Here is a 19109-nt window from a genome sequence, read left to right as displayed (position 1 = left end):
TTAACCATATGCAGTTTTTATCATTTTATTTTTAATTGAATTTGCATTGAGATCACTGAACACGAAATGTGTATAAAAGGAAAATATTGTGTCCTATTGGATATCAAACAGTTTTCTGTATCAGAATAGTTAACATGGCTCATTTCCACCAGTTTGCTTTTCTATTCGGTTTTATTGCTGCCGCACACGCAGTAGGAGTAGTTTTGCAAGGACCAAGCATCTACCAACCCCAATTACTGACCAAACAAGTTGAAACCGTTGATCTCAGGCCACAATATACATTCAGCTACGACGTTAAGGATCCCTCAACTGGTGACATCAAGAACCAAATAGAATCACGAGATGGTGATGTTGTGAAAGGATCGTATTCTCTCCTGGATGCCGATGGCTTGACAAGAACTGTCCAATACGCTTCAGATGGTGTTAATGGATTCAATGCTGTAGTCACTCGTACAGGAACCAAACAAATCTTAGCTGCTCCAGCTCCAACTCTGATCAAGAGTATTCCAATTCTTCAACAACCAACTTTGATCAAATCAATTCCAAGCATCATCCAAGGACCATCTCTTATTAAATCACCAGGTCTTTCTCTTCTCGGTGGCATCTCATCTCTTGGTTCGCCATATGGGCAAGCATACTCCAGCAGTAGTTTGGTAAGGTCACCACCATCACTGGGCCTGGTTTCGAATCTGAAAAGCTCACAACTGATTTATTAGTCAAAAAATGGAATGTATTTTAGCATAGTTTTATTTTGTTTCCAGTTTTTAGTGTAAGGATAGTTTTTGTAAATAAAACATATTTTAGTCTCTGCATAAATTCAACCTTTTTCTTTGGGAAATTATTCATGGGCATTTTGGTTGTAGTCAAAACTCGAGTAAACTCGAACACCAAGCATCACGTTAAAATGGTTCAAAGACACTTTTCATAGAAAATTAAATTTTCTACCGAAATTAGTTTATTAAAAAAAATTTAAAATTAGTTTTGATCCAAATTCTAACCTCTTTAATTTAATGACAATAATTTAAGAAATTAAAACAGAAAAATCTCTTAACTTAACTAAATATGCATAATTTTTTTTCAAAAATTTTAACACTTTTTCCTAATTTTTAACTTAATTAAAATCTTAATTTAATGAAATATACGGAGTTATGAATACCAGAGTTACGCGTGGCGGAGTTATGCGTGCAAACTTATGAAAAACCGAACTTATGAAAGGCTGAAGTTATGAAAAACTGAAGTTATGAAAAACTAAAGTTATGAAAAACCAGAACTATGAACACTTAAGCTATAAATCGTGGTTGTTTGGCTTGCAACCATTGAGAGGAACGAAATACTCGATGATTCAGGAGAAATCTACCAAAAATGTAATGGGAAGGGATGTCTATTTCTCTTGTTACGGATACACCAAAAAAAAAAAACGTTCTATACCTTTATGCATATTCAAAAACTAAGATTTTTATAATGTTTTTAAATGAAGCTGTTAATGTACTTGTTTTAGGTAGTTTTAGAATAATTAATTTTCAAAATCAAAATTTAAAAAAAAAAATATTGAAAAAAATGACTAACTAATTTTTTTCAAAATTACACTGCCGCTCATCTGAATAGGTTCACATTTTAGTTCATTTTACATTTGGCCTGTCTTGGTATTTAATGCAATGGCACATCTTTTTTATGTATGTAACGAGAGAACATCTTTATGCGCTTAGTTTAGGAGAAAAAAAATTGTCTTGGGGCCTACCGTTCTTCTCACACGGTAGCTAGACCAAATCTAGTCATAAAATCAAGCATATTTTTTGGCTCATCTGAATAGGTTCAAAAGCAAAAATGTTAATAAATGATGAGTTGCATGGGTCTGTTGGACTCAAAATTGTGTCTGTCAATAAATCTGATTGTGTATAACCTGTAAGGATGAAAACGGGTCGTGAAAAATCTTTAGGCGCGGAAAAAATGTGGAAAATAAAAGAAGAATTTGAATTAGACTGAAACCAACGATGCATTGGGACAAAAACAAACACAAGTTAAAATTTAGTAAGCAGTTATTTGCGCAATATCCAAGGGTATAGAAACAACATTAAAAGTCGATGTAACTCAGTCACAACATGGGCCGATAGATGTGCAATGATCAGAATAGCATGACTTCGAGCTAAAAATTAAGCTGAAAACCGGTATAAAATGCAGTGTAACGACGGCAAAACGGGTTGTCAGAAGTGGTAAACATTTGAGGAGAACAAAACCTCGCAAAAATTATCACTTTACAAACCACGAACAGAAACTCACCTCCAATAAAAAAAAAATTGTCGTGAAAGTCGGATTTGCTATTTCCTCATACAAAACTTTTTATCTGCAATTTCAAACAGAGTTTTTTTTACTATTGGAGGTGAGTTTCTGTTCGTGGTTTGTAAAGTGGTAATTTTTGCGAGGTTTTGTTCTCCTCAAATGTTTACCACTTCTGACAACCCGTTTTGCCGTCGTTACACTGCATTTTATACCGGTTTTCAGCTTAATTTTTAGCTCGAAGTCATGCTATTCTGATCATTGCACATCTATCGGCCCATGTTGTGACTGAGTTACATCGACTTTTAATGTTGTTTCTATACCCTTGGATATTGCGCAAATAACTGCTTACTAAATTTTAACTTGTGTTTGTTTTTGTCCCAATGCATCGTTGGTTTCAGTCTAATTCAAATTCTTCTTTTATTTTCCACATTTTTTCCGCGCCTAAAGATTTTTCACGACCCGTTTTCATCCTTACAGGTTATACACAATCAGATTTATTGACAGACACAATTTTGAGTCCAACAGACCCATGCAACTCATCATTTATTAACATTTTTGCTTTTGAACCTATTCAGATGAGCCAAAAAATATGCTTGATTTTATGACTAGATTTGGTCTAGCTACCGTGTGAGAAGAACGGTAGGCCCCAAGACAATTTTTTTTCTCCTAAACTAAGCGCATAAAGATGTTCTCTCGTTACATACATAAAAAAGATGTGCCATTGCATTAAATACCAAGACAGGCCAAATTTTAAATGAACTAAAATGTGAACCTATTCAGATGAGCGGCAGTGTATAAGTAATTTAGGTAGTATACTAATTTAGTTTTTAAAACTCTATGCTCTTAGGTAGATATTTCTTTTTAAACAAAAAACAGAAATCTGGATCCGAAAATGTCTTGGGGATTTTGATAAATTTAAAAAAAATCGAAATAATTTTTTTTTTGAGAAAGGCATAGGTACCTATATATTTTTTTTTTGGAAGCTTTTGGCTTTACAAAAAGGTATAGCACGTTATCGTTGGTGTAACCGTTGATTTTAAATAAATTTTTTTTCCAAGTTAATCCAATTTATAGAAAATTGCCTCTCCCACCTTAGCGGGGGAATGGACACCCCCGTCCTATATTTTTTTTTTTCATGACCCAACCCAACAACCACGATTTATAGCTTTGTTGTTCATAGCTTTGGTCTTTCATAAGTTCGGTTTTTCATAAGTTCGGTTTTTCATAAGTTTGCACGCATAACTCTGCCGCGCATAACTCTGGTATTCATAACTCCGTAAATTTTATTAAATTAAGATTTAAATCAGTTTTGGCACTTGCTTTAAGAAAACAAAAAAAAAAACGCAATAAAGTATCGTTTTACGGTATTCTAAAAGTCCAAAATTTAACGATTATTAACTTTTTTCGCATTTTTGTCTAATCCAAAAAAGTTAAAAATTAGGAAAAAGTGTTAAAAGACTTTTCTATTTACTCCTTCTCTATTTTGTAAGCACAACGTTTTGAAGCACCGGAATAAGAAACGAAATTGATAGTGATTCATTAAAAATTTAATTTCTTAAATTATTGTCATTAAATTAAAGAGGTTAGAATTTGGATCAAAACTAATTTTAAAATTTTTTTAATAAATTAATTTCGGTAGAAAATTTAATTTGTCTTTGAACCATTTTAACGTGATGCATGGTGTTCGAGTTTACTTGAGCTTTGACTACAACCAAAATGCCCATGAATAATTTCCCAAATAAAAAGATTGAATTTATGCAGAGACTAAAATATGTTTTATTTACAAAAACTATCCTTACACTAAAAACTGGAAACAAAATAAAACTATGCTAAAAGACATTTCATCTTTTGACTAATAAATCAGTTGTGAGCTTTTAAGATTCGAAACCAGGCCGAGTGATGGTGGTGATCTTATCAAATTACTGCTCGAATATGCTTGCCCATATGGCGAGCCGAGAGATTGGATGCCACCGAGAAGAGAAAGACCTGGTGATTTAATAAGAGATGGGCCTTGGATGATGCTTGGAATTGATTTGATCAAAGTTGGTTGTTGAAGAATTGGAATACTCTTGATCAGAGTTGGAGCTGGATCAGCTAAGATTTGTTTGGTTCCTGTACGAGTGACTACAGCATTGAATCCATTAACACCATCTGAAGCGTATTGGACAGTTCTTGTCAAGCCATCGGCATCCAGGAGAGAATACGATCCTTTCACAACATCACCATCTCGTGATTCTATTTGGTTCTTGATGTCACCAGTTGAGGGATCCTTAACGTCGTAGCTGAATGTATATTGTGGCCTGAGATCAACGGTTTCAACTTGTTTGGTCAGTAATTGGGGTTGGTAGATGCTTGGTCCTTGCAAAACTACTCCCACTGCATGTGCGGCAGCAATAAAACCGAATAGAAAAGCAAAGTGGTGGAAATGAGCCATGTTAACTATTCTGATACAGAAAACTGTTTGATATTCAATAGGATGCAAATTTTCCTTTTATACACATTTGGTGTTCAGTGATGTGAATGCAAATTCAAATAAACTTTAGTAATGAAAAACTGTGCGTATATACAGGTTTCTTTAGTTCAGGTGCTTTTAAACTCAAAGAGCAAATTTTCATTTTCAAACTAGACTACCCCCTGAGCTCAGACTCAGAGACACTAAGAGAACTAGACTAGCCTTATTTACCTCGTGTTACAATTAAAGAGATTGTTGTATGCATTTTCATAAAGAGTAAGTAAGCAAAATATCATTTTTAATTGAATGACATTATGTTGCACTTTTTTACCTACTCTTGTTATTGTCGGATTTGGCTGATGTAATTCAATATCATTTTGGGATCATTGATGAGTTTTTATGGTTAGCATAAATGTATTTAGTTTTTCCTTAAGGGATAAATTGTAAGTTTTTACTAATTTTTATATATTTTCTTATGGTGTGTCCACTTTTTGATAGAATCTCTATCTTTTTTTTTGCATTTATTTGTATACTTTTTGGTAAAAGAATGTAAGTTCAAATGGCTTCCCACTATGTTTTAAGCAAACCATACTTTGTCAAAAACTGACTTCAAAATGTCTTACTAAAATTTTTGTTTAAATAATATTCTATGAAAAAATAAAAAAACATGTAAAAAAATTATTTTTCTTATGCGGCTGTAAGATTTATGGGCATACATTGGCTATTTTATATTTAATAGCAAATACGTCCTAAAAATTTGTGAATTTTCAGAAAAAAATCACTGTTTTTAAAAAAGTGATCACAATTTATACAGATCATTAAATTTTATTCTTAGCGTTGAAGGTTTGAAAAACATCAAGGTTATTGTACTGAAACATTGTTTATTAGTAAAATACATTACACTTAATCAATAAATGTGGTCCATGTTCGAAATTGTCACTCTCTATCTTTAAAGATAAAGAATTTCCATATTAGTCAAAATTAATCAGTTTATTCTGATTTAAGCATCAACCATCAAATAAAACAATTCCTACACCTACATCTACAGTCTATATCTATTCAAACATACTTTTAAATTTGAATTTGAACTCTTTCGATCAATGAAAAATTAATCTCTTCCAAACTGAATTCATTTACCAAGAAGTCGAGTTAATTTCAATAGATTGAAAACAAAGAGCAAAAGGAATTTTGTTACCAATATGTTGTAATTTTAATTTACAAATATTTTACTCTTTTGGTAGCTAGAAGAGATTTTAAATACCAATTTGATAACTTTTTATTTTCTTCACTTTGAGAAAACTTTTGTATAAAAAGGAAAATCTTAGTTCCGTCAGTGTTAGACAAACTTTATCATTATGAGTGTTAACTACACATGTTGAATCGAAACATGTAGTGTTATTATTTACTAAAGTGTTTGTTGTTCATTAACTTTTAGAGCTGATTAAGGCATGTACTTTTTACTTACATGTTTTTATATGGATCTTAATAATAGGGCTGAAAAAGTAAAAAATTCTGTGGAGTTTAAGTCTTAATAAATTTAGCTTTGGTGTGTCCAAAAGTGTTGTAGAAGAAGATCTACTTTATTTTTCCTTATTTTTAGATTCTTTCTTTCAATTACTGCAATTTCCAGGGTCAGAAATTACGTTCGATTTTTTCAATTATACAGGGTGATTCAGGAGCAATGGGCCAAAAAGCTAGAGCATGTGGTTGGGTCGATACAAGAAAAAAATCGAATGGGAGGGGTTTAGCGGGGAGGGGTAATTTAAAAACAAATTTACTTAATTTGGAAAACAAAATTATTAAAAATTAACGGTTAAACCTAGAATAACTTGCTATAAAGCCAAAACCCTAGTCTTTTACAAAAATTTTAAACAAAGCCATTTTATGGCACAGTTTTTGAAAAATTTATTTTTAAAATCAAAATTTTGAAAAAAAAATTGGAAAAATAAATTTAAAACTATTTTTCTTCAAAATTTTATGTAATGAAGTACATATTAATTAAATTTTTAAAATTCGATGCTCTTATTTGTTTTTAAGCAAGAACAGAAAACCGAATTCAAAAATATCTTGTCATTTTCGAGAAATTAACAAAAAAACCAAAACTACTTTTTTATAAAAAACATCTTCATTTTCTGTTTTTACGTGGCTGGACTTGTTGATAAATTAATTTATGAAACATTAACATTCAGACTTAAATAAGGATACAATAAAGTGATACAGTTTTGCATTAACCCTGAATTGATCGACTTTTCATCTTTTTCATTGATAACACCTGAAAACTTACCTGTGAATTTTTCTTACTATGTCTAGGGTGCTCGCTGTCCATAGATTCTAGCTGTAAGGGATTAAAGGCAATAAAATTGATTTACTTTAATGAAGTTTTGATTTTTAAAATGGGATGAAAAAACGACAGTAACGTATTACGCACATTGGTCTAGTGTTGAATTTTATTTTTTTTAATGTTAACTTTTGTTGATATGTTGCAAATCCCTTCACATAATAACGCAATATAATTAATTTGTAATACGTTTTTTAATTTCTCTTTTGAACTTGAAAATAACGTACAAATTTTACCGATTTTGAATGAATATTTATCTCAATTTGGCATCAATGATTTGGATTGTAGATTAAGAAGTAGACAGTCAGAATTACGAGACCCACTTTTTAGCACTCTCCATCATTGTAATATAATGCCTGATTTTAATCTCGAGTTCTATTTTTTTACGAATCCTGCATTTTTGTACCTTTAGACTTATGTAGGTAATTAATAATAATAAAAAAGTAAGAAAAATAGAAATGGGTGAATAAAACATTCGAGTTATTCGAATTTAAAGGAATGTGATATATGTATGAACACAGTACGTTCAATGTTTGATGAAGCTTTAAAAATGTCTATTCGTTACAAATAAGGTATTCAAAATAAAAAGTCAATATGAAATTCGCGCAATATATTCAAATAATGTGTGTTTATATCTTTTAGAGCCAATTTTTCAATAGTCAGATAAACAGTCAGTTACCTAGTACTTATTCCTTAGATAGAGAAAAAATCAATTTTTCAACAGTGAGATAGACAGTTAATTGACTGTTTATTAGAAGATTGAAAAATCGGGCCTTAAAGTCTTAAAATATTGCATATCGGCTTAATAAATTTTTTAACAGTAAATCTATAAACGTTTTATCTTCAGGACATCAAATGGGATTAATTGATCTATTTTCAATGTCTGATTAAAAAAATATAAAGTAACGACAAAGTACATATTAAAAACCAAGACAAAAAAAAAACTGCCAAAAAACTTGAAAAAAAAAAAAAAATAAAAAAATGACAACAAAAAGAAACAAAAGTAAGAGTACCCTCGAGTACCATATCAACCACACACCAAATTCGGTATAAATAGCCCGCAATGTATGGCAATCAAGTATTCAGTGTTCATCGTTGACTCACAACAGAAGTAAACTCAATTTCATATAAAATGGCTTTCAAGGTGAGGATACCTTCAAAGAAATTTTAAATTGTAACGAATTTTAAGGCAAGACAACTTTATTGACTAATTTTATTTTCTTCTTCTCATTTAGTTCGTAGCTCTCCTTGCTTTAGTGGCTGTTGCCAATGCCGGATACGTCCAACATGCCCCAGTAGCATATTCTGCCGCTCCAGCAGCAGTTGTACACCATTCTGCTCCAGTTGCTTATGCTGCCGCACCAGTTGCTGTCGCTCATGCCCAACCTGTCCTCGCCAAGGCCGTCGATGAATACGATCCTCATCCACAGTACAAATTTGCCTACGATGTTCAAGACTCTCTCTCAGGAGACTCCAAGAGCCAAAGCGAAACCCGTGATGGAGATGTTGTCCAAGGAGAATACTCCCTGATCGATGCTGATGGATACAAGAGGACCGTTCACTACACCGCCGATCCCGTTAACGGATTCAACGCTGTTGTCGACCGTCAGCCACTTGGACATGTTGTCAAGACCGTTGCTGCCGCTCCAGTTGTAAAGGCTGCTTACGCTGCCCCAGCTATTGTCAAGTCAGCTCCTTTGGCTTACGCTTCTGCTCCAGTAGCTTACTCTGCACCAGCTCACTACGCTTCTGCCCCAGTAGCTTACTCCGCACCATCTCACTACGCTTATTCTGGTCCAGTTGTAGCTAAAGCAGCTTATGCCTACGCCCACTAGGAGAGCAAACTCTATCCACCCGACTGATGCCACATTGACGTTCTTTTGTTAGCAAATCTGTAAATAAATTATTAACAAAAAAATTATTCATTCTTTCATTTTATTGAGGTATTGCAAAAATTAATAGTGACACAATAATACTTAGCAAGTGTCCAAGCAAGCAATAAACGTAATTGATTGCGTTGCTAAAAGAGATTAGTCAAAAATGACACACTATAATCTGGTATTGAGGGTTAGAGTACTTTCGATCTTATTAAAATCCATAAGGCAATTACTTTTAATTTTGGTGCAAGTGTGCCGCACAATGCCACACCTTTTTATTTATCTCAAATAAAATCTTTTCAAATTATTGATTCATCAGATATGGGCACATGTTGTTTAAAGGTTTAACTGATATAGTTTATGAATTTCTTTACTTTTAAAATACTGCATTGAATTTCGCGATTTATCCTTGGAAACATTTGATATATTGCTTCTTTTACATTTGAGTATAAAATGTTGGATGAAAATCAAAATTCGCAAGAAAACAATTTTAACAGTAAAAGTAAATCTAGCTTAAAAAATTTGTGTAAAAATTTTGAAGTTTCTTGTTTTTACACTGACAAATTTATTTTCTTTAACGGAATTGATTTAATTTAAATAGAAAATCTTTTTAATTTTATGTTAAGACATTTTAATTTAATGTAAAGAATTTCAATTTTAAAAGAAGTGTAAGGCCCATTAGTACAAAATGTTTTCTGTTTGAAGTTACCAAAATTGCTTTCAGGAGGGATCCTGTAAAAATAAAATGTCCAAAAATTTAATATTACATTGCAAATCTAAGAATTTTTTGTATGTTTCCTGCTGAAGATTAAATGTTTCAAAACTTAAACATTTTTACATTTTTAATTTTCACTTATTAAAGAAAAGCTTTTAATATCAATTATTATGTAGGTACCTACATAAAATTGATAAGATGTCTTTTCATTTTTAGTCTATTCTTTTTTTTTTCAGAAAATTCCAATTAAAATGAAATGAAGTTCACTTTAATTTTAACAGGGTTTAAACAGATTCATTTATTAGATAAGAATTTTTTTTGTTTTTAGAAGATATTATTTAAAGTGGGAATAATTGTATATAGCCGTCTAAGACGAACTCTAAGTTATACACATTATGTACATTGTACAATGTACATGTACACACTTCATGTGCCTACCATTTTAAATTTGAGTTACTTGAGTTGTGTATTTGAAATGATATAAAATAACTTCTATCAATTGTTAGAAGAAAAAAAACATAGCGCATTATATGCGTAGTCTTTTTTTTTGAAAAATTGTGAATTACAATTGTGAGTAAACTCGTTCAACCCAGTCTTCGAATTCCATTCGATTTTTGATTGACTTTAAATCACTTCCCAATGTTCTTATGGGTCAAAATCATGGAGGTGGGAAGTTTCGATGACCGAATTCTTAAAAAATCATTTTTGTTTTATGATAAAAATTTCATGCTCAAATGTTCGCTTTAGCCATAATTTGTCGGTTCATGAACGGGCACAGCCCAAAAATGTATATTTTTTAATTTACCGCAAAACCCCAAAAATTAGTACTAGAAAAACGTTCCTCGAAATGGTGGTAATCTCTTCAAAAGGACTTTAGGGGTCTAGAAATAGTATCAATGTGAATGATATGCTATTATATTAAGGAAGTAGGCCCTAAATTAATCAAATATAACTTTATTTCTTGGGACAGAGACCGATTTCTACAAAAAAATGCTTTTATGCACGTCCGAAACACTTAGGACATAAGTAATTTTATTTTTGTTTTCTTGTAACTTTTTCGATAAAAGCGTATATTACAGCCATACTTGGATAGAATACTGAGTAAAAATACCCAAAAAATGCAAAATTATTCAGATTCTAAGAGCGTTCCCGGAAATGACGTTTTGACATTAATTTATTTTTATTTTTTATGTCACAAAGTTAAACTAAATATTTTTGAAATTATATTGCAGTGGCCTCGATTTTTGATCATAATATTACCAAAAAATTAAAATTTCAATCTAACTAATCCCCAAAACAAGCGTTCCCGGAATGATGGTTAATTGATGTACGCTACTAACATACATATATACATACATTTTATATATGTATTCATAAAAATAGGTGTGTAATTGATAAATCTATATGAAATCATCTTTAAAAAATGCTCATTTGTACGTTAGATGATTCAAATATTGATACTTTAAGAAATGTTGGTATTATGCGTCATGTTTCTTGGGAAAACTTTTATTAATATATAAAAAATAACAAATCTTAATTTTTTTGTAAGAGGTGTACCAATTTATAAAGAGTATTGTGTAGTATTAAGAAAAGAAATACTGAAAAATAATTAACTTTTAAGTGATTTTAAGCCATTTGATTTTGAGTTTTTGAGCTATGGACATGTCCGGGAACGCTTTTTTTGGGTATATTAGATTCAATAAAATTGAAATGTAAAATTTTCTAACACAAAAAAATATATTCCTAGATGCGTGCCTACTATTTTAATTGGTAAATGAGAAAAAAGTTTTAAATAAATGTTACTTTGATTTAAAAAAATGCCTGGACATCAAATTTTCCACCTCAATGATTTTGACCCATGTATATTTTGATAACTACGCGATTAAATAATGATTCAACTTAATTTAAATTTGTTTATGGGTTTAACAATTCTTCTCTCATCCCTACTTCCACTATTCAGTTTTAATAAAATTTAGAGTTCGGTGTTCAGCTCTTTCGTTTAGCGCTAATGGGATGTAAGAACTATACTATTTGAACTGACTAAGGAATCATGTGATCCTGAGTCATACTGACAATACAGAGCTGAAGTTTTTAAACGCTAAGGCCTTGAGCGACAAAAGACTTAAAACTCAATCTTTTAAATATTCTTACTAGAGACACATCTCCTAAGAATTTGTGTTGGATAACAGAATATTCAGGCAGCTACAGAAAATATAAGCAGTGTTTTTCAATTTAGCTTTGAACCATACTCAAGGTTTTGTATGGAACTCATTACGTATTCCACGTATTTGTTATGAAACTCCTAAATTAAGTAAAATAAATTATTAAGGGATCTAAAAGTGGCAAGACCAATTGTTAAAAATCGAAAATTTTAGCAAATATTTTTTTCATCGCATGGGTTATTATTTTTTTTTTTTTTTTATTTCTTAAATATTTAACTGTTACGTTATGACAAACAATACCGTTATAATTTTCCCTCTATTTCACTAATCAAAACGAAAAATTGCACAATTGTAAAAATGGCAATCCTTATACTACCTACACAACTTATTTTATGTTCTCCTAAAATTAGCTATCTATTCAAATAGATAGATTTTATTAGACAAAGGTTCAGTAACACTTTTCGTGTTCCGCATTCTTGTTCAACATCAAAAAGTAGTTTTTACCAAACAAAATACAATACCTAACCTCCCCCACGTTTGAAATTAATCTGTCACCAAATTTTATAAATACCTGTGGTTTTCTGTTGAATTAGATTGATTGCGATCATAACTCAAAATGCCCTCAAGTATTCAAAAACGTTGCCAAGTAAGTGTCAAAAGGAACTTCTGGCGGTATTGTATTAGTTTAACCCAAAAATAAAAGCAACATGTGTCCATATCTGATGAATTGATTAAAAAGATTTAAGATAAATTGAAGGTGTGGCATTGTGTGTTGTTGACTTGTGCCAAAAAAGTCAAGTATAATTGCGGATCTAAATAAAATCGAAAGTAAAGTTTAACAATTTAGAGTTAACATAAATCCATTGTGAATTAACTTTTTGGTAACGCAATCGATTAAGTTCATTGCTCACTTGGACACTTGTTCAGTGTATTATGTCACTTTTTAAAGTTTGCAATATCTTGGTTTTGATCAATAAAAATAAAAGATTAAGTGAGTTTTTTTTTTTTAATAATTTATTTACAGATTTGCTAACAAAAGAACGTCAATGTGGCATCAGTCGGTGGATAGAGTTTGCTCTCCTAGTGGGCGTAGGCATAAGCTGCTTTAGCTACAACTGGACCAGAGTAAGCGTAGTGAGATGGTGCGGAGTAGGCTACTGGGGCAGAAGCGTAGTGAGCTGGTGCAGAGTAAGCTACTGGGGCAGAAGCGTAAGCCAATGGAGCGGATTTGACGAGTGTTGGTGCGGAGTAAGCGACTGGTGCGGGAGCATAAGCCAATGATGCTGACTTGACAATAGCTGGGGCAGCGTAAGCAGCCTTAACAACTGGGGCGGCAGCAACAGTCTTGACAACATGTGCAAGTGGTTGACGGTCGACAACAGCGCTGAATCCGTTAACGGGATCGGCGGTGTAGTGAACGGTCCTCTTGTATCCATCGGCATCGATCAGAGAGTATTCTCCTTGGACAACATCTCCATCACGGGTTTCGCTTTGGCTCTTGGAGTCTCCTGAGAGAGAGTCTTGAACATCGTAGGCGAATTTGTATTGTGGATGAGGATCGTATTCTTCGACGGCCTTGGCGAGGACAGGAGCAGAGTGGTGTACAACTGCTGCTGGGGAGGCAGCATATGCCAATGGGGCATGTTGGACGTATCCGGCATTGGCAACAGCCACTAAAGCAAGGAGAGCTACGAACTATAAATGAAGGAGAAACAAAATTGGTTAATTCAATTGTCTTGAAGGAAATTCGTTGAAGGTATCCTCACCTTGAAAGCCATTTTGTATGAAATTGAGTTTACTTCTGTTGTGAGTCAACGTTGAACACTGAATACATAAGTGATATACTACGCAGCCTATTTATACCGAATTTGGTGTGCGGTCTTGAGAGTAAACTCTTACTTTTTTGTGTTTCTTTTTGTTGTCATTTTTTGTGGCTGATTGTTGTCTGGTGCCATAATTGTACCTACTTTTAATCAGACATTGAAATTAGATCAATTAATCCGATCATATTTGTCCTAAAGGTGGAATCAATGAACTTATTGTTACAGTTCTGTTGTTAAACGGATATGATTGCAGACAAAAACTTTACATGATGTTGGATTTTCGTCTCCAGTTGTGTTATTAATCGAATGAAATAAATAAATAAAATAAAATAGATTAAATATTTAAATGGTTATTTTATTATAACTCAGTCTTTCAATACAACTTAATTTTAAAATTATGGCAACGCGTTTCGGAATTAACATTCCATCTTCGGGCTTCCAAACTGATTTCAATGAGTTTGGAAGCCCGAAGATGGAATGTTAATTCCGAAACGCGTTGCCATAATTTTAAAATTAAGTTGTATTGAAAGACTGAGTTATAATAAAATAACCATTTAAATATTTAATCTATTTTATTTTATTTTATTTATTTATTTCATTCGACAAAAACTTTGTTTGAAGATAGAAATAGCATAATATAATACACAAATAATAATTTGTAAGAAGTTATGAATTGAATCAAGATCTCCGAAATTTATGAAGCATCTTATGACTTTATTAAGTTGCTTAAATTAACTCAGAATTGTCATTCTTCAAAAACCGAAATAGTAATTGATAATTTGATTGTTTCCAATATTTCTTATGCAATTGTTATAAAGGTGAAATCCACTATTTAGGTTTTGGAAACAATGTTTGTAACAGGAATGTTACCTTTTTTTGATTTGGAAGATTGCAATTAAGATCGGTTGACAACCGCTGTCTTTCGATAAAATTGTCAGAAGAAAGGGAAATAAAATATAAAATAAAAAAAGTTTATGTTACCAAACCTGTAGCGAGACAACGAAAAAAAATTTAAAAAACCATTTAAGCTTTGTTTCATCACATGATCTACAACAATTCAAACAGAATTTTTAGTGCATGGAGAAAAAATATCACTTAAAGACAAACGGATGCCACAAAAATTTAAGCGAATTTCTGTATGTTTTTTTTTCCAAAATGACTTCCGTCTTAAATTAAACGGATAAATCATCTTAATTTCTTGAATGCGCAGATTCAAAAGAAATCCACTTTATTTAAGCTGGAAATCATTTTGTTTTAATGTGGAAACATTGTAAAAAAAATAATCTCTCAGCCTCTGGGAATCGCACCATCAACTAGGACCGTGCCTTACCTTTAGCATATATTCTTGTAAGGAAAAAGTATGATAAGCTGCAACTAAAGCTGAAGTCTGACTATAATTTTTACATTTTAATTTTTCGTTGGTTTTTTAAGATGATTGCACTTATTTATAGCTGACGTCGTATTATTTTGTGGTGGGATTTAAGGTGGACATCATCTTATTTTAAGGTGCCCTTTTTTTCCATGAATAGCTTTGGTTTTTGAGTAGATACAGATTTTTGTAAACTATTAAAAAATGTGTTTGTTGTCAAAAATTTACATTAGGGTGGGTCAAAAAATCGAAATTGTTTTTTTTTTTTTTTTATTTTGTACTCCGAAAAATCGATTGCTAGACACCTCTTGAATATACACACCAAATATGAACTCTTTTTATTAATAGCAAGGTCCTCCGCTTCGCAATTTTCCATTTTTACATCAAGCTTATACGAAAAAAAAAAATCATTTTTATTAATTGACTTTTTAGCAAATTTCTAAACGCTTAAAGCAATTTGATGCCAAGGAATTTTTGTAGAACTTTTAACCCCCTAAAAGAATACATATTGCTAATTTGAATAATGAATTTTCATTGAATTGGAAATTTTTGTAAAGTAAAAAATGTTTTTATAATATTTTTAAATTTTGACCTCGAATATCTTTAGAATGGTTAGTTGAAAAAAGTTAGTGAAACTTTTTTTATGGAGCAATTTGTTTCCTACAAGAATATGTTTGATTAGGTATTCTATTTTTCAATTTGTTACAAAATTAAGAACAAAAAACGAATTTGTAAAGATTCTCTGGATTTTTGGACCTCAAATATCTATTAAACGGTTAGATAAACGAAAACAGTAAAGGCCTTTTTTGTAGGGCGTTCAATTTCCTACAAGAATATGTAAAAAAATTTTCTAGAAAGTCAATTAATAAAAAAAAATAATTTTTTTTATTAGAAGCTTGATGTAAAAATAGAAAATTGTGAAACGGAGGACCTTCCCATTAATACAAAGAGCTCATATTTGGTGTGTATATTCTAGAAGTGTCGAGAAATCGATTCTTTGGAGTACAAAATAAAAAAAAAAATTAATTTCGATTTTTGACTCACCCTAATATACATACATTTTTGATTTTCTTAAATTCCGAATACAATTTTTTCAATAACTTTTCATTTAATTAAAAAATAAAATTTTCATAAAAAAAGTTTTTCACACAATTGATTTTTTTTTTCAAAAAAACTGTGTGATATTCAAGAAGTCGGTTTTAGGTGGCCCAATTGAGGAAATTTGACACTTAACCTGAACCTATCAGAATTTGATCTGCCGCCATTTACACAAATAGTCTAGTTTTTCGTTAATATAAACAGTAGAAGCTTAAAACTTAGTGTGCAAAATTTAACAACCTTGTCCGCCAAAATTGTGTTCCAATATAAAATTAAATATGCTAAGTTACAATGAATTCTTCTTTATGGCCCAAAAGTTGATAAAATCGACTGCACATTTACCAAAAGTCTACCATAAAAATATTTTCTTCGCATATCTAACGCAGGTTTAACTATAAAGTTCCAAACATTTCTTCTAAGCTTATGATGAACATTAAACCACATTAAAACACATTAATCTACCTACCATATTAATGTATCCAAAAGGTGAGCTCTTGTACGTAAAAGATATGAAATTTGAATCATGGAAATAGGAGGTAAGGTAAGCAAGATGGTTGATGGTTGTGTATTAATAGTCCTTCAAGGTAAAATTGCCCTTAAGGGTGGTGACGACAGTCGCACTTAAGTACAGTTAATTACGGTTAATGTACATTACCGTGTTTAATTAAAATTACTTTAGATAAACCGGACATTGAACTATGTACTTCTTTGAAATGCACATTTTAAATATGATTCAGTTGAATTCAACAAAATTGTTGATTGAATAAAGCTGGTACAACTTAAACAAAATTTGAAGCTCTTAAATGAACAACAACAAACACTGTGCGTGTTGCTACCAAGCTGCGGAGATGTAGCTCTTTTACTCTAGCCTTTGAACTTGTTGGTAGTAGGTACGCACAAATTGTATTTTTTCATTAAAAATCTTCAATCATAAAACAGACATAATAAAACCCTTTTGAAAAATCAATATTTGTCTGAAAGAAGGACACACAATTTATGCTGAGAATAATATGATATATTTTAAGTTTAATTCTAATATCTTTTGAGATTAACAGTACTGATGGTTAAATATGAATATGAATAAGTTATATACAAATGCAGTCGTTGCTTATGGCAAAAAAATCTCTAATAGAGCAGTGATGAGCTTTTGACATTAGAAACCAGACCCAGCGATGGTGGTGACCTTATCAAACTGCTACTCGAGTATGCTTGCCCATATGGTGAACCGAGAGATGGAATGCCACCGAGAAGAGAAAGACCTGGTGATTTGATTAAAGTTGGTTGTTGAAGAACTGGAATGCTCTTGATCAAAGTTGGAGCTGGAGCAGCTAATATCTGTTTGGTTCCCGTTCTTGTAACTACAGCATTGAACCCATTTACACCATCTGAAGTGTATTGAACGACTCTGGTCAAACCATCAGCATCCAGGAGGGAATATGATCCTTTCACAACATCACCATCTCGAGATTCTATTTGATTCTTGATGTCACCAGTTTTAGGATCCTTGACTTCATAGCTAAAAGTATATTGTGGTCTGAGATCAACCGTTTCAACTTGTTTGGTCAGCAATTGGGGTTGGTAAATGCTGGGTCCTTGTAAGACAACTGCATGTCCCACTGCAATAAGACCCAAAACGAAAACGAACTGGAAAACATATTTTGTTTTATTTTTGGTTCAGTATGGACATTTTTTAGCTGCTTTAACTTACCTGATGGAAGTGAGCCATGTTAACTATTCTGATACAAAAAATTGTTTGATATCGATAGGATATTAGATTTTCTTTTTATACACAATTCGTGTCCATTGATTTAAATACAAATTATATAAAACTAAGTAAATAATGCTACCTACCGGTTCTTTGATCGCCTTTTCATTCATCGAATAGAGCATATTTTCGTTCTCTGACCAAATTTACTCCAATTTTTTCATCCAAACGCACCCAGTATTAATTCTCTGTGAAAAGAGTTGCACTTGGAACATGAAAATCTCATACGAAAGAGTGTCATTTACGCAAAACAAGTTATGCGTTTTATTGTTTTTGTCGTCATTCTATGTTTGGCTGATGTAATCCGAAAACACTATTAGTACATTAGTACAAGCCCTTTTTTTTAAGGGTTGTTTAGACAATAAAATTAAAACTATTTTCCCTCAATAGACTGTGAAATTAAACTTAATATTTTTTTTTGCATTAGGTACTCATTTTGTAAATATTCCTTTTCCATAAAAATTTGTACCTATAACAAAACAACAATTTTACAAAAGTTCATCTTTTATCTAGGTTTGAAAAAAATATATTTATTACAAATAAACAAAATTTGCAAAACAAATATTTTGTGCAACTTATATATTATTTATTATATTGTTAATGTATTATGTTATGTATATTATTACATTGCAAATAAAAAAATTTCTGTATTGAAAAAAAGAAAAACAGTTCAAAATGTATGCATTTTTTTTTTCGTCGAATTTCTTCCAATTTTGACTATTATTATCTTCAATATTATAGTTGAAATGACTAATTTATGGAAAAATTGCAAAAATTGTAAAAAATTCGACGAATATTCAAAAAAAAACATTGATTTTTTTTTCAATGCAGAAATTTTTTTAGTTTCATTTTTTGTATGCAAAGTATTTTAATTTGCAATAAAAACTTTATTTTCAATTCTATTTTTTTTTTTTTGCTTGCAATAATTTTTTTTTCTCGTGAATAATTTTTTTACTTTCAATAAATAGCTATTCTTTTCGTGGTTTTAGAACACAGCTTTTAAAAGTAAAAGTTTGATTTTATTGCTTTTTTGGTTCGTCCGATGCATTGCAAATTTTTGTGATTTGAATTTTGACGTTGTTATACCAAATATGACTTTAAAAAATTTTTTTTTTTAATTATAATCATTGATATTAGAAAATGATATATTCTTGTTTTAACGCCCAAAAGAATCACAGCATGGTTCTATACATTGTATTTTGCCGGTTACGGTTTAACTAAATCAAAACAAAC

General features: G+C 31.3%; 5 protein-coding genes across 5 annotated transcripts; 2 read left to right on the top strand and 3 right to left on the bottom strand.

Moving 5' to 3' along the window:
* Positions 1-134: 134 nt before the first annotated feature.
* Positions 135-716, top strand: LOC129915009 (larval cuticle protein A3A-like). Its single transcript, XM_055994463.1, has one exon. The coding sequence runs from the start codon at positions 135-137 to the stop codon at positions 714-716; it is 582 nt and encodes a 193-aa protein (XP_055850438.1).
* Positions 717-4090: 3374 nt separating this feature from the next.
* On the bottom strand, positions 4091-4711 carry LOC129915008 (larval cuticle protein A3A-like). The gene has a single exon (XM_055994462.1). The coding sequence runs from the start codon at positions 4709-4711 to the stop codon at positions 4130-4132; it is 582 nt and encodes a 193-aa protein (XP_055850437.1). The 3' UTR covers positions 4091-4129.
* A 3488-nt stretch (positions 4712-8199) lies between these two features.
* Positions 8200-8916, top strand: LOC129915580 (larval cuticle protein A2B-like). Its single transcript, XM_055995187.1, has 3 exons — positions 8200-8211; positions 8303-8701; positions 8756-8916. Exons 1-3 carry the CDS (start codon positions 8200-8202, stop codon positions 8900-8902), a joined length of 558 nt encoding a protein of 185 aa, XP_055851162.1. The 3' UTR covers positions 8903-8916.
* Positions 8917-12901: 3985 nt separating this feature from the next.
* Positions 12902-13605, bottom strand: LOC129915007 (larval cuticle protein A2B-like). Its single transcript, XM_055994460.1, has 2 exons — positions 13588-13605; positions 12902-13516 (listed from the first exon to the last, which is right to left on the bottom strand). The coding sequence occupies exons 1-2, from the start codon at positions 13597-13599 to the stop codon at positions 12902-12904; spliced, it is 627 nt and encodes a 208-aa protein (XP_055850435.1). The 5' UTR covers positions 13600-13605.
* Positions 13606-17236: 3631 nt separating this feature from the next.
* LOC129915006 (larval cuticle protein A2B-like) lies at positions 17237-17837 on the bottom strand. The gene is made up of 2 exons (XM_055994459.1): positions 17820-17837; positions 17237-17755 (listed from the first exon to the last, which is right to left on the bottom strand). Exons 1-2 carry the CDS (start codon positions 17835-17837, stop codon positions 17237-17239), a joined length of 537 nt encoding a protein of 178 aa, XP_055850434.1.
* Between the last annotated feature and the right edge of the window lie 1272 nt (positions 17838-19109).

The sequence above is a fragment of the Episyrphus balteatus genome, chromosome 3, assembly GCF_945859705.1.
Source record: "Episyrphus balteatus chromosome 3, idEpiBalt1.1, whole genome shotgun sequence".
Taxonomy (NCBI): Eukaryota; Metazoa; Arthropoda; class Insecta; order Diptera; family Syrphidae; genus Episyrphus; species Episyrphus balteatus.
The sequence above is the reverse complement of the archived record's forward strand: the minus strand, read 5'-3'. Positions and strand labels throughout refer to the sequence as shown.